The sequence below is a fragment of the Sceloporus occidentalis genome, unplaced genomic scaffold (genome assembly GCF_023333645.1).
Source record: "Sceloporus occidentalis isolate IW3139 unplaced genomic scaffold, rSceOcc1.0.p SCAF_29, whole genome shotgun sequence".
NCBI classification, from domain to species: domain Eukaryota; kingdom Metazoa; phylum Chordata; class Lepidosauria; order Squamata; family Phrynosomatidae; genus Sceloporus; species Sceloporus occidentalis.
This window is the reverse complement of record NW_028317009.1, coordinates 7985966-8001782: the sequence shown is the minus strand read 5'-3', so window position 1 is coordinate 8001782 and position 15817 is coordinate 7985966. Positions and strand designations below refer to the sequence as shown.

The 15817-nt window shown below is 40.6% G+C and overlaps 1 protein-coding gene across 8 annotated transcripts in view; it reads right to left on the bottom strand.

Moving 5' to 3' along the window:
- The window catches only part of LOC149299264 (protein BANP), a 124411-nt gene that overhangs the window by 66165 nt on the left and 42429 nt on the right, over window positions 1–15817 (bottom strand). For all 8 annotated transcript variants that reach the window (XM_089486401.1, XM_089486402.1, XM_089486406.1 and 5 more), the window contains one exon: window positions 15036–15275. In XM_089486401.1, coding sequence (XP_089342527.1) covers window positions 15036–15275 — 240 coding nt within the window. The remainder of the gene's footprint in view (window positions 1–15035; window positions 15276–15817) is intronic.

Sequence of the window (15817 nt, the reverse complement as noted above, 5' to 3'; positions counted from 1 at the left end):
AGCTTCTGATGTTTGACATAGCCAAACATTGCACAAACTTCTCACAACGAAGACTGCTCACACCCAAACTTTACACAATTAAAACTGCTTACACTCAAACTTTACAAAGCTAAGACTGCTCACACCCAAACTTTACACAACTAAGACTGCTCACACCCAAACTTTACACAATTAAAACTGCTTACACTCAAACTTTACAAAGCTAAGACTGCTCACACCCAAACTTTACACAACTAAGACTGCTCACACCCAAACTTTACGCAACTAAGACTGCTCACACCAAAACATTACACAACTAAGACCACTCACACCCAAACTTTACACAATTAAAACTGCTTACACTCAAACTTTACAAAGCTAAGACTGCTCACACCCAATCTTTACACAACTAAGACTGCTCACACCCAATCTTTACACAACTAAGACTGCTCACACCCAAACTTTACGGAACTAAGGCTGCTCACACCAAAATTTTAGACACAGAACACTTATCTCCTGATCTGAATAACAAGCATTAATAATTACTTAGCACAATGAAGACACACTGGAGACTCTCATACCAAAACGTTAGATGACAAACTGCTCACACTGAAGCATCCTCACACCCTTAACTTTGCACACTTGCTCACACCGGAAATGGTTTATATTACAAACACTGCTCACACCTAATCTTTAAACACAGATGACACAAGCTTCATACCCTACCTATTGCTTCCACCTGAACCTTACATGCCAATAATTGTTAACAAACGTACTGGTTCAGGTTATCATCCCTAAAAGGCTTTACAGTTCCATTTGATGCTGAGTATTGTGAACAGAAGGAGGGTTTAGGTGAGTGAGGGTGAAATTAGATGAGAAAGAATGGTTAAAATGTGGGAATGAAACACTTATCCCCGGGCTGCAGTGTGTATCGCTGAACGCTGAACTCAGAATGACATGAACTATAGTGTCTGACAGCTCGCTTTTTTGGCAGGAGGTAAACATATTTTGATATCTAAACATATTCTTAAATCACAGTTGTACATTTTTATACGCGTTGGAGATTTCACATATTTTAAACGCGCTCAGATTCCAGGGTGATATACCCAATTTGTGGAAAAGAGCCAAAGCTAATAGTGACATTTTCATGTTAATGTACAGTGGGAACAACTCAAATTGGGTTGAAAGTCAAGCCCTTTCCAATAAACTCTGGGCTCTGCACATTATATACAAATACCATAACTGTTGCTGTGTTCTCAGTTTACCAGATAGAAAACATTTGAGATCAGACATAACTGTATGGACTATAAATCCCATCATGCTTCTAACATACTGCCAAGGTTTTGGTATGTTGCGCACATACTACAATTAGACTACTACAAATACCGACCTTAAAGACATATCTGTCTTCGATATTAATTATCGAGCAATAAATTGTAACTGTTATTTATGGCATGTGTCTGATGGATTTGACAGATAAATTCATGTAATTCTAACTTGAAAAAAAAGAGAGGCTTTACTATAAAAAAAATCAACTGATATTATACCCAATAATTTCAATCCTAAATTGCTTTCAGGAACATGTTCCATGCCCCCATTACTCTGGCCGCATGATGTTTCAATCCCCTGATTTATTAACAGATCAAGGCTTGTTTAATAGCAGCCTACAGTCATACTCCTGAACCATAAATAAACCAGTTGTCGCGTTTTGTTGGGAAACAACTTTTAAAGCACTGTATAAGGATTAATAAAACCAATAGATTGATCTCCCAGTGAGTATACTTTGCCAGCAATGTTTTCCCAAGCCTTGTCCTTATTTTTGGTAAAAATTACTAACTGGAGACCTCAAGAAAGTATGACTGTAAAATGTCATGAATACACCTATTACACATGAATAGCCTCAATGCCTTATTTATTAAAAGATCAAAAGCAAGGCTAAAGGAACTCATTAGTCACAAAAAAAAACCCACTGATTTCTGGGGCCACCAAAAAATCAGTACAAACATTTTACATTATACCTGGGAATATCATCAAAAGCAACATAAATGTTGCTGAGCAAGGCTTCAGGGACAGCTAAAAGATGTTGATAAATCACAGGACATAAGCTCAATAAATGTAATCTTTCTGCTTTTGGCTGTATTTGATGTAACCTGGTATACTTTAAACTATTCATTGGAATTTCATGTTCCAGGAAGAAGTAGGTGTTCTTCATCGCCAGTCATTGAAAGCAGTTGGGTTCTAGAGCACAGACCTAACACTTGTTACAAAGACGTATTCAATGTAACACCAATGGACTTTTCATTGTTTCCAGGTTCCCACCAGCACCAGCCCTGAGCGTTACATGGGAATCCGGTCCCGGGCACCGTATTATCCCATAACGACTGGAGGAGGTGCAGCTTACGAAGAACAGGCAGGTGAAGCAATAAAACGATGAATAAACCAAACGAAATGATAGCATCGATTACATAACAGTCAGGAAAAACAGTAAAGTTTTCAAGCCAACATGCCCATTTCATTCAAGTGGAAGTATTCATAAAACCCCACCAGGAAGGTAAAAAAATATTACAATGTCAAGACAGATGCTCCAAGGACCCTAAGAAAAGGCCAAATACTTCATGGGCCGTATCATCTGCACACTGGCTCAGCCTTGTAAACCATTTCATCGAAGGCATGGATAACGGATCATCTAATGGGCCACAATTATCTTAAGTTTCCAAAGAATGAAATTATAATATAAATGAGTTAATTGCAAATTTTTTATTAGAAGAAACAGGCTTCTCTTTCTTGCTCGGTTAAAGATGTTCTTCGAACACAGTGGGTGAGATTTCAGTCACCAGTTCATCCCATCTCAGAAAAACTGAGTTCTCCTTTAATCAACATATATCGATGGCCAACGAGGGCACCCGCCTGCAGTTTGCTTCCGAGCACCGAGTCTGTTTTTATTTCCACGTATAACCCTTTCAACATCTGGTTAATCACAGAATCAAGCGTTGTGTTTCTCTGCAAAGAGATTCTACCCTTCGGCCTCTAAAAGGTTTTAGGTTTGTCGCCCCACGGTTGGAGATGAAAACAGCTGAAAGGCAGAGTAATAGAGAAAATGTCTTAATCTATCCAGAAATATATTAGCGGTGTTGATGATTGGCTTAGCTGACAATTGTGATTCTGGCAGCAATTCCTTAATAGTCAAACCGTGTGATAGAAAGCAACTGGCTCCGGCTGGCTGTGCATGATGGGAATTATAGTCCCCAGCGGCTGGCCAGAGAATATGAGAGTGAAAAAATCCCCACTAACGTGTTATATCATAGCTGCCTTGACAACACGCCGAAAATGCTGAAATTGGAAAAAGACACGCCAGAAGAAGCATCTTGACAAGCTGTTCTCCATTGTAAATGTATTGTTCTCATAAATATTTTGTAATAAAATAGAGCAGGAAAAAAAGACACAAGAAGTGGGGTTATTATGAAGAGGAGAACAATTTAATAGGTTCCTTCCATCATTTTACAGCCGGGTTTCTTCTCCCAAAAAGGCACAACATAAATGTCTGCGGGATATAAAAGAAAATGTGAGAAAAAATTAAAAGTGTACTAATGGAAAATTTAGTTTTGCTGCTTTTGGCTGATCTTCTTTTTGGCAAAAGATCTACTGCTGAATACATTGAGGGTGTCACGGGGTCATCCTTCCCAGGATAAGAACGCAAATGTCTATTAGGCCCTGACCCATAACTTGTTATTGAATGATGGTAACAATCTATGGGAAAAGAAGCCCCCCACACCCAGTCCACTCACCCGGTCTCCCTGTAACCTTCCTTGGTATGGTCCAGGCAGACACAGAAACATTATAAAGCACTCAGGGGGCTTGTTTTGTGTGGGAAATTCTATCAGACAGCACAAAAACATGTCTGCTCCCGCTTCTTATCTCAATGGGGCGTCAGAATGTAAAGCCATTGGATAATTATGAACAAAACATAACACACAGCTCTTACATTTGGATTTGTTATACTTTTGTAAGATGTAACACTAGAATCCTTTCTTCACGACAGTTCTTCTTTAATTTTTCTAATTTTAAACCAATAATTCTTTATTTCCAACCACTTAGTCTTATCCTGTCGATTTTAAGTACAGTTACTGAAAATCAAATAGCCAAGCCGTTGATAATGTCTCCCACCGGGTGTAAGGAGCTCAGTTTGAAGCCTGCATTACGCTGTCATCTGTGCACGTCCCAGGAATTCTAGCCTCGGGACTTGTGAAATTCAGTCGTGTATAAAATAATGCGGTTATTGTCGAGGCACGGCATTCTTCGAGAAAACAAAAAAACAAAACAATAAAAGAACTTTGGGGAAGGCAGGAGGAAATTAATCTCCGGAGTTCCATTTATTGTAGGGGTCTAAAGCAATGGCACGATCTAAAGTTACCAAGACAAATGCATATAAACACAGGCAGGTTTCACAGCACTCGTCCTTAGTGTTCATCATTTCCATGGTCTATATTGAGAACAGCAAAGTGGGGGCCAAGTCCGGCTCTCTGCAGGTGCCAAGCTCTATACGGTAGACCAGTCCTGGAGCCATAAAGCTAGGCGTGGCCCTGATGAATTGTTTGGAAGCTGCCATCATGACCAAATGTTTCTATGCTGTTTTATTGGCGCATGGAGTTGTAAATCCCAAGGTATCGTTTCAATCCTGCGGTAAATTGCAATTCAAGCTGTGCATAAAATAAATGTTAATCTCTTTTTTTCATGCAGCCTATGATTTCTGAATTATGGAATGAATGAGGTGGGGGATTTTACGAAGCCAATAATCAACTGGTGCTTTAAAAAGGTCCCTTTGGGTTTATACTAAGGTTTAAGTTTTTAAAAAAATGGTCGCTTTAATAAAAAGTTAAGGGCGCATGTCAAAGAGCTGACAGTTTGACCTGTACGTTGCCATGGCTAAATCACAGCACAAAGGATATCTAAATGTTTTTATATTTCACAATCCTACAATCCCTGTGTTCTACTCACATGTGTATAAAAGCTCCACATATAACATGTTCACAAATAATTTGTGCAGTCAAGAAAACAAATAGTCCGCACACAAAAGAGGTAATACTGCTTTTAAATTAGCAGCTCTTGCCTCTTGATCTTCTGTCTTCTTCCGCTACTCTCCGTGACTTGGTTCTCCGTCTGCTTCTACGTGAATCAGGCCTCGGAGGGCACTTCTGCAAAAGGGCGGGGCCTCCGGGCACACCCTCTCGCGGGGCTCCAATCAGGGGACAGGGTGTGCCTGGAGGCTCTTCCTTTTTGCAGAAGTGCCCTCTGAGGCCTGGTTCATGGAGAAGCAGACAAAGAAAGAGGACACAGGGAGAAGCGGATGAAGGAAGAAGAAAGAAGACAGGAGGAGAAGCGGTAAGAGCAGAAGAGGAGCTGCAGGAAAGGAGACAGGTGCATGGAAGTGGTCGGCGTGTAGAAGGCAGGTAGACATTGAGAGAGAGAGGGAGTGAGAGTGTGAGACAGAGTGAGTGAGAATGCAGGTGCTTTTATATTTTAAAGTTGGGGTCAAGTATTAGATCCGGGTGCCAGATACTCTAGGTGCGCCCCCGGTTTAATCCCTCTTTGTTAAACTGATGATGCACATTTAACTTGGTGTACGGCAGGAAGCAGGAGGACGCTGCAGTTTAGGAATGAATGGTTCCTACAAAAATACTAAACTGCAAAACTCTTATTAATCTGTCTGTAAACGGTGCTTCCTCCTAAACACAGCAGCAGAACAGGTCTTTGTAGGTTTCCCTTTTAATAAAGATTCTAAAAATTCTTCTTAAATTGCAGGTAAATACAGAGGCACCTGAAAGATCAATACGAATGTGTGCATAAGAAGCCTCATATTTATAAACTTACATATTTTTATAAAGTCTCCCTAGACATCCTGTTACATAATCCCTTTCCAGAGCATCCTTTTAGAGATCCATCTGGATAGCGAGGAGCCGACACAGCGCCCGCCAAGAAAAATAACGTTATGAATCACCGACAAGAGCTTAAGCTCTTCCAAGGGAGCTTGTGGCTTTGTAAGCAATGGTTCTTGCAAGAAAGCAAAATATGCCACTGCACCCAAGAGTTGTAATTCTAAGGCGTATTCCTCTACGGACTAAAGGTGCATTTAATTTATTGGGGATCTGGGTTTTCGATCGACGCTGTGTATAAATAATTTGGGTTTCTTTCTGGTACCACAGCCTCCATGAAAAACCCCATAGGTTCTATTATGTTGGTAATTTAACAGCATCTGATGACTGCTTTTGAATGAAAAGCATACCTGTAAATACCCAGACGCCCGTTGAAACTCGAGCAGAATGAAACAGGTAGAGGATATAGGACGGCAGGAAAAGGAGAGAAAAGGTGGGGAAAAGGCACAAGGGACAACCAAAGTATGGAAATCGGGGTTAGTATGAGAAGGTGAAGGATGGACAGGGAGACAGAGCAAAGGGAATAGTCATGAAAGAAAGTGGCTGGGACAGTAAGCAGCAATGGCAGATTAACCACGGGCAGGGGTAACAATAAATGTGTAAAACAAAGTATAGAGAGCCTGGGATAACATAGACAGAGAGACTTTGGGCTCCTTTGGTGATAACTTGCAGCGACTATTGGTAGGAACGCAGCTTATCTAAGCAAACCCTCAGATATCGAGCACAGGCTATGAAATCTCTGCAGGCATACAAAAGTGAATAAATACATGAATCTGTGCTTGCTTTGGGTAAACATGGCTACGAGCCCCGAAATTTAACATAATATTTAAACAGTATTCTAAGATATGTCATAGAGAAATGGGGACGGCCTCAAATTAATAGCTGCAGATGAAATCTATAGTTTTCATTCATAACAATTAAATCAAAATGTGTGGGGGGGGGCGCTAGACAAATTCTGGACGCAAGCCAACGTCCGCGGTCTCATTTCCCTTCCTTTATAGTACATGGCTTACGGCAGGCGCAGCTCATTGGTCCCTGGATTACAGAAGGGGTGTGGAGTCGGCACGTTGCCAAAACGTTTCCAATGATTGCTATACCCTGGGGGGAATACCGAGAGGATCTGCTCTCCATTCAAGGCTTTACTACCTAGCAAGCTATTAAAAGATCACATTCTCTATAGAGAACGAATACAAAGATTGTGTCAACAATGGTCAGAAAGTTCTGCCCTTTGAATAAACTCTGCTGTGTGATTAGTGACTATTATATTTTATTGTTACAAAGCCTTTTCTAATTATACACTTAAACAAAAATGTATGATCACATAGTTTAAGAAAAATAGAATAGTTATGTTATAGAAGTAGACGGGAAAACTATATGGAATGCTAGATTTCAATTTCTCTAAAATTGCCTTTTTTGCCATAGCCTTCTAATGACACCCTGCCAATTCGTAAGCAAGTGTCTCAAATGTTCAGCCTCTGCTCTGTTTGCTGAATATTTAATCTTCTAAGAAATATATTAAGCATGGGGGCTGCCAGTCGCCCTTGTGCTTAGGGATTCCTAATGTATCTAGACCTGGGTGGGATAGCGTACCTTGGGATAAGACATGAAGAACCGTTCACAGCCAAACCATGATGGAATGTTATGTCAGTAATGGTTCCATTGTTTGTTAGAAGAAAGCTTTTGCTCTATCTTCTACCGCTTGGCTTGGGTTACCTACAGAATATTAATTGCTTGGGTATTGCAGTAATTTTAAGACTTTTTATACAAATTGATCTTCGCACTGTTCATAGATCCAGGTCTATTAAAGAATGCTGAAAGACGAAAAAAATGTTCTCCAGTCTAAAAGATTTACTTGGTGTAAAATCCATCGCACAAGGGTGAATGTGTCACTGCGTGGATAAACACCTGGTTCCTGCTTATACTAACAGGAAAAACCTCGAATTGATGCCAATAAAGAGATAAAACTAACAGATTCCCACTGCAGCTCTGCGTCCTCTTTAAGCACATACCCGTCTACCTATGTGTCCACTACTTAAGGTGCTTCTTAGCCGGTATGGACTTCACACAGGTTTAAAAGTGGCCGTCTGGCATTCTTATACCTGTCCTACTGGCCGTCCCTTTCTCTGTCACAAATTCCCTTCAACCCTCATCCCCTTCAGGCCTCTTTCTGGCCAGCGCTCGCTCTTGGCCAGTCACCCTTTTGGTGGAACTGGTTCTGGTGGAACGTTAGAACAGACACCCTGTTATATTAAGCACTCCTGGGAAAGGTGGAACAGAATGGTAACATCATACGGGGCCAGGCCGCAGCCCAGCTAGCAAAGCCAGGGCGTCACAATTGGCACTCGCAGGGAAAAGCTAAAATCTAACCTACAGGAGTGGGGGCACCGGCCGACACGCGTGCCAGAGCAGTATGTGAAAAGCCTGAAACGCTGTCTTTAATATATAAAGCAAACGCAATGTCATCAGCGGGGACGGCTTGTAAACTGAGCAGACATCCAGAAAAGAAAAAAAAATGAAAACAACTTATTTTTAAGGTATAATATGACAAACAATTAGGACATGGTTTTTTTTCGTTTAGGGTTTGAAAGAATTTCCATTTTGACAAAAAGCCGCAAGCGTCTGTCAGGAGCCAGGATTTATTCCGCAGGTTCTCGATATCTTTTCTGAGATTAACATGAATCTCCTACTAAGCATTATTCCATACGGTGTAACGAATGACTTTTCAAGACCCTGACGCTTCCTTCGCTGACAGACGTCAATGTATGTTACATGCCATGGGTTTTTTTCTGCGCTGGGACCTACCCGCTCCGTAGGTGGCCCCTGCTGTTACCTGATCTTTGTTTTGAAGGATATTTTTAATGGAAAAAAAAAATCTGTGTCCATCATTGAGAGAGAGAGAAAAACATATGTGATATTGGGCCTTAAAACATGTAAAATAACAATTTATTAGCCAGAAGAAATTGTCATTAATGACCCGGAGTTGCTCTTGATAAATGCGAGCATCATAACATCATAACTCAACCTTCTGGAACCCAAAAGTTTGATGGCTGAGTTTTGACCAAAATTACACGCGTTTAATGCGCATAAACAAATTTTTTTTATTCGTTTGCTTAATGTTTTGCAAAACTGGCAGCGGCTCAGTAATAAAATCCTTCCAAATTTCATTAAAGTCTAAATTACGGTAACCTACCACCGGCAACTGCTTCGCATGGTCTTCTCAACATAAACATCTCGGAGTGAATTCTAGACCAGCGACCACTTCCTCTTGGTTGCTTTTCACTTGCACGGGTTAAATGACCCTTACTTGGCCCTCGTAAATCCCGAGGAGCCAAAGGACTTGACCACTGGAAAAGTGATGGAAAACCCAGAGATTTACGACCAGACACAAATTAATCATCGCTTTTGTTTTTTAACTGGCTTTCGCTTGTGTCATAAAGCCCCTAGATTGGCAGCGTAACACCGACAGGACATAAAATGACCTCCTCTCTGAGCATAAACACCTTTTTTTACACAATCCACCGGTTATAATTTGTTAAAGGGTTCCTTTGCTTCATGACCAGCATCTGACGTTTCCACCGCTGCACCTTATTATGGTAGTAATGCTCCATCTACGCCTTTCTTCTTGTAATTAGGGGATGTTTTTGAGACCTGGCAATGGTACCACTCAAGACATCAAAGTATGATTGCCCCATACACCCAATGTGTCTTCTTTAAAGTCACTTTTTCCCCCGGGACAGCCCTTTCTTGATGAGGCGTAGAAGCTACAAAGCTCAAGGTCAGGCTACAAGCTCATAGCAGATATTTGGATAGGAAATCACTGGTTCCTTTCTGTGAAAAAAGGTGTTTTCGCATATTTGTGGGCTTTCTTTTGAAAAGGATATCGGGAGGACTCGATTAAAGACCTAAACTAGGCTTTAACAAGTTCAGAACTGGTTGTCTGTAATGTGGACAATGTCTTTACAGCTTGACGGAATCTACAAGACATAGCAATCTAGAAACTCTTCCACTACAACTAAAGGTCATGCTAAAAATTATAACAACAACAGACATTTCACCATTATGTCCTTTAAAATGTTTAAATAAAACGTCCATTTGTTTGAATACTTAAAAGCCGTCAGCACGGCATCCAGTTCTTTATGTTCTAGTGTTTAATGTCATATTTTTAAGTGACAGGCCCACTTAACATAATGTAATTTTCTTAAGGTCCACCTAAGCTATCCCACTAGCTCCTTAAGGACTGTAAGATGGAGTTGTTGCAATAGGAAACAAACACACATTATAACATTAACGCTCTGAAACAAGACGCTTAACGCTGGTCAAATAAGAATGAAACTGTTATTGCAGATGCTCTCATGACTCTGTTATACGAAGGCTTCGGCTGACGGTGACCTCCAACCCACCCATCTGCCTTACAGATGAACTGAACAAAAAAAAAAAACCCTCTGTTTCTGCGGCCTCAGAAAGTCGGCAGCGATTCAAGAGAATTAATTTATTACAGCCGATCAAAATAGCAAGGATCCCCCCATGGGGAAAACAACACCTTTAGTAAGAAGGGCATGGGGAAGACACAGAAACTTAGAGAGTCTTTTATCCGAGAACGTCTTGTGAATTGTAAGTGGGATTGGCCGTGCTCCAGATGTTTGGTTAGAAGGACATTTAATGTAACCTGGCCCGAGTCCCTGATTTCAAATATGGCTCATGGGGATTTTATAGCTATCCCTCTTCAACTGTTGTTTAATAAACTGAAATCAGCGAAGCCGTGATTGACAGTTTATGGTAAGAGACTACCCACTAATAGCTTTTTTTTTTTTGTTTTAAGCTTCACTACACTGGTGTTAACGATCATGTGTCGGAGTAATTAGATATTTATGATATTGAACTCATCAGCATTGTACTTTATGAAGAAGAATTTTGCAAACTTCCTTTGTCTTTTTTTTCCCCAGTGAAAACAAACAGAATGTTGCAGATGTGACCCGACTGTGATGAGATTTTGTTTCTCTGTTTAGTAGAGGAGGCTTTCAAGGAAGCCACGAAAAAAAATAGACAAACGTCACCTGCATGTCTTGGAACGGTAAGATTTCATTAGTGGGGTCACTCGATCTACACACTAAGGCTTACATTCTTCAAGGTAATTAAATAGAATTCAGATGATTTATGATGCTGAGCTGGCCTATCTATAAGCTGATAATTACCCCTGGGGGTATTCACCAATCCGAACCTTATTTACCAGCTGATTTTGGGGGGACCCTTGGGGTTTCTTGGGATCTTGCCAAGAAGATCCAGCTCTGCAGAGGCGGAATACAGAATAAGACATGTTCTGTTTTAGTGTTACTTCTTCTCGAATGTTGCTCGGAATTCACAAGTGTCATTTGTTAAAGCCGTAGCTTCTTTTGTCGAGTAACTTAATGTAACACAGATGGAGAATTCATCCTGTTTAAATCTACGGTTTCTTGTTATACAAATGTTGCAACAAACAATTCCACCCCTTTTCAGCATATTTTCCCATGGAACATGAGCCAGTTTATTTACCAACAAAATATGTGTCCTTGTCCTCTGCTGTTACCGCCATTCTTCACCCAACAATCCCTCAGAGTATTTACCAACAACGAATGGTCCAAACACAGATTTAATAATTCCCTGCGTTCCATCGTGGCCAGGATTATAGATTGGACTATAATATCGGTGCTTACTTAATAGGTAACATACTGTATATGTATTAAAAGCACACATTGTGAGTATACTATGGGAGCAGCCATCTAAACTTCCTATTCTCTTGGTCTATATCATTCTCTCTCTCTCCCAATTAAGTCATCTCTCCTCTATTGCTAAACTGCTGATTGTTCCGGCAGCCCAAAGATTGGGTAGGGGACAGGAAAATGATTAGATGATGCTAGTTCTGCCACAGGCTGCCAAACCCATTATCTCTAATATGATAACAAACTGACAAAGACGCAGCGTAAGGAATTAGTAGTTTCAGTAAATGCATACACTTGTGCTAAAAGCTGTGGCGGTGATAGTTCCCCTTTAAGCGCTCCACGTATAATTCGAGGCTCTCCTTGGGGAAAGACACGGTTATGATCCTATCTGTATCTGGAAGCTTGATAACAAGACGAGGCGCATATTCATTGAGAGTAATCACTGCGAATAATTGAAAAGAGATGTTGCGTGAAGAAAAGGAATGGTGAAAATGTAAATGTTAAGCTTTTCTATTTATCTATGTCTGCAAGATAAATGGAAGAGATGAAAAAACAAATGGAAGAATCAGGTTAAAAAAAAAAAACTGGGGCCGTCTTCATAAACATGTTTAATTAAGTGAGAATAACATTTAAAGGATGGTAATTCCTAAGCGGTGTCTTGTGGGTGATCTACTTGGTGAAAAGCGGGGGGGGGGGGATTTTCTGGACTAACAATCCCATTATCCACAATCAGGAAGACGCTGCCTAAAAGCAGCCGGACTTCAGAGAGACGGAAGTTTTGTGCCAAAGATCCTTTTCAGTGAATTCATTTGGTTTAGCCCGGTGAGCAAGGCACGCAGCTTTTGGTATGTGCCCGACTACAAATCCTATTATTCCCAGACAGGGAGGTGTGATAAGAGTTATAGTACGAAGTCTGGGTTGCCAAAAGGTATTTCAGGCCAGGATAAAGACCTCTTGCTTCCAAGGTCCCTTATTCCCAGTGATATTTACACGGCGCTGGCTGTGTGGTTTCTGCTCCGGGCTGATAGGGATTCCGTCCGCATCGGTTAATATGTCTGTTTCCATTCAACACTTCACTTTTATGTCTGCACAATATTTTCCTGCCGCCACAGAATACCAAAGTAAACATATAGCAGAAGAAATGTTTTTATGAGCTACCGAGGCTTTGCATGGCCTGAAAGAAAATGGCATTCAGCTGACGAAGCATTCTGCCGCGTACGGGGCTTTCGGATTATGCGAACGCTGTTATTACCAAACGATGGAAAGAATACGGCACGTGAAAGAATCGCCGCAGAACGAGACCTCTGCATTCCAAAATCCTCCCTCAATCTAAATGAAACCCATTCTAATTTCATTTTTATATAGAATACTTGTTCTTTTTTTTTTTTTTTTACTTACGTTGTCATTCAAGGGAATTTAACCTAAACCTCATCAACTCTGGGGACTGAATGCATTTTTCAGTAACGTGTCCATATTTCACAATGTGTTTTGTTGCCTTTCAGTTGAAAACCATGGATCTACGCCATCACGCCTGTACACACAGAGCCCAGATGGACTGCCTCGGCGAAGTGTATGAGAAATAAACCTTGTCATTATTTGGAGATCTTTGTTTGTGTAGAAAAGCTATTTTCTGCAAACTGTTAGAAACCTTTGTCTGAAATCTGTTATTATTATTCCCAGCACAACACAGAGCTTTGTGACAACGTTACAAGTACTTCTTTTTACAGGGTAGCCTCTGTTCGCCCCGCTGGGAGTTCTATAAATATTTACTAGACTGTCACTTTATTGAGGCGCTTGGACCCTTTCAAGTTCTCAAGCCCCTTCAAGACATAACAAGAGTTTCAACTAAATTTAGAAGGGCCAAAAGAACATTTGATGATGCTATCGTGTACGCATTAAAGCAATATTTACAATCCAAAGAAGTACAATCCCGATATGTTCTTTAGGATTCAGGAGCCCGGCATCCATATTAAGGACGAATGTAAAAAAATTTATTATTGAAACTTTTCATGCGTCTACAGTAATATTTTGGGGTCATGAAAGGCTTTAAGACCCCCAAAAGGGTGTCAGAAAGGATAATATTATATTATTACAATGCCGAAGAGATAGACACCCAGAGTAATATACACGTGATTCCTTATTTCTTAATGTTTGTTACTAAGGCGTGTGCAATTACTCTTTTAAACCAAAGAGCAAAAAGGTTTCCAGCGGCGGAAATACTTTGATAACAAGGCTCTACTTGGGTGAGATTCAATCAGTCATCACCATGGAGGTTGAGACCCCTTTTGATGAGTACACTGTGCAGGGCTTCTTCTAGTTTACAACCCACCTTATTTCCTTCCTCTCCCCAATGGATTATAATGAGAAAAAGCAACATTTAAGGGCAAGCCCTTAAGGTCTAGTACTTTCACTGACCCCCAAACGACTCCCACACAAGCTGCTCTCTCGCCCGGCACAGAGGGACATTCTATAAGTGACCCACGGAAATCGAGTTCGTACAAAACAAAGAACTCAATGGATTCAGCGCGGGACTTGCTGACCTTATAATGGATGGAAAAGCAATGTACAGATATATCCGGATGCCTTACAGACCAAAAGCCAAGCCCAGCACCAGCGGAGGGAACTGCGTTTAAGAATAAGGGAGCTTTGCTTTATAGCTTATGAAATAAGATGCACAAATTGTACAGATTTGGCAGACTGTATATATATTTGGCAGACTGTAAATGGTAATTAAGCAGGGCCCTTCTTACCTCTTGTTTCTGTAAGTCAAATAAATAAATAAATAATAATAATAATAATAATAATAGATAAATGTGTAAGCACTCAATCTGATGGGGTGAATGCATTCTGGTTTCTGTGCCATTAGGAAGGTATCATCAATAATAAAGTGCTTGGTCTGGGACTGCGCGGGTTAATTGCTAAATTATTGTATTTAGATAGAGAAATGCATTCGAGTCAATGATTTCATCTGCTAAAGACAAAGATGAAAGGGATCAGTAAAGCTAGCAATAAACACGTCTATTATCTGCAGATGGTTCTGGGAAGACTTTCTGGGAGGTGGGAGTTCAGCAAAATGGTAACAGGAAACCAATATCATGGAATCCAGATTTTTTGTTGTTGAAGGTTTAACCTACTGTATGCCAGAGACCAGTCAAAGAGCTGAATCTATTAAAATACAAAGACGTACTGGTGTGCTATAGAATGTAAGCTCACGCGCACAATAAGACATTTTGGCCACAGGGTGCCTACCCTAACCCTGTCTACTAAACGAGGAGCAAAAAGCAATCAGTAGCAAAACACTAATTTAAGAATATCTTATTATGGGTTCTATGTTTTTATATATATATATTATAAAATATAATATATATTATACTTGTAATCACATCACATATTAATGAATATAAAAATATGTGTTTCCGTAGCTACTTACATCTGATCCCGTAGATCATCAATGGGTCGAGTTGCTTTTTCCCGTGTTTGCCCTGGCCGGACAGGTTGGAAATGGCCTGGATCTCCCGGTGGAAGAGATAGTCGAGCAGCGTAAGGGCCATCTTCTCCGCCGTGCGGCAGTTGGTGCTTATGTGCAGCATGTCCGCTGATGAGATCGGACACCGTACCCGCATCTCTGCGTTATTCTCATCGCCCAGCCAGGTGCCGTTTGGGTAATCCTCTAGATAAAAGAAAAATTCAACAAACATTTACATATGTTGTTTTTCACACAAGTACGGTGTAAAATACTAGAGCGCTCCGTTCCTTCATTAAAATTAGAGCTTTATTAAGAGAAATACTTAAAGGGTTGCTTTCGGAAAGGTGTTGAAATGTCAATAGCTGTTAGACGTTTACCAGGCGCTAGGATCGGCACTCTTTGAGAATGTGAGGTCCAAATCACAGATTAGTCATAATGATTACTAGTTTTAGATTTTTATTTATTCAGCAACAATGGATTACTCAGCTGTTTAGAATGGGCTGTGAGCTTTCTCCCACTTAGGATCACCCCTTAATTCCCACAACTCTTTCCTTTCCAGATTTCAACAAAAGAAGTCTAATCTCTCCCTCATATTACCGACTCTCCTTAGCTGATACATTGTAGCGCAGGACGAAATGATAGAATAAGGGAGAAGAAACTGCCAGGAACTCGTCATAAGCGGTTGTCGACCTGATTTCCATGGAATATGTCTTATTGAGTTGGTATGATAGTGTTATCATCTTCAT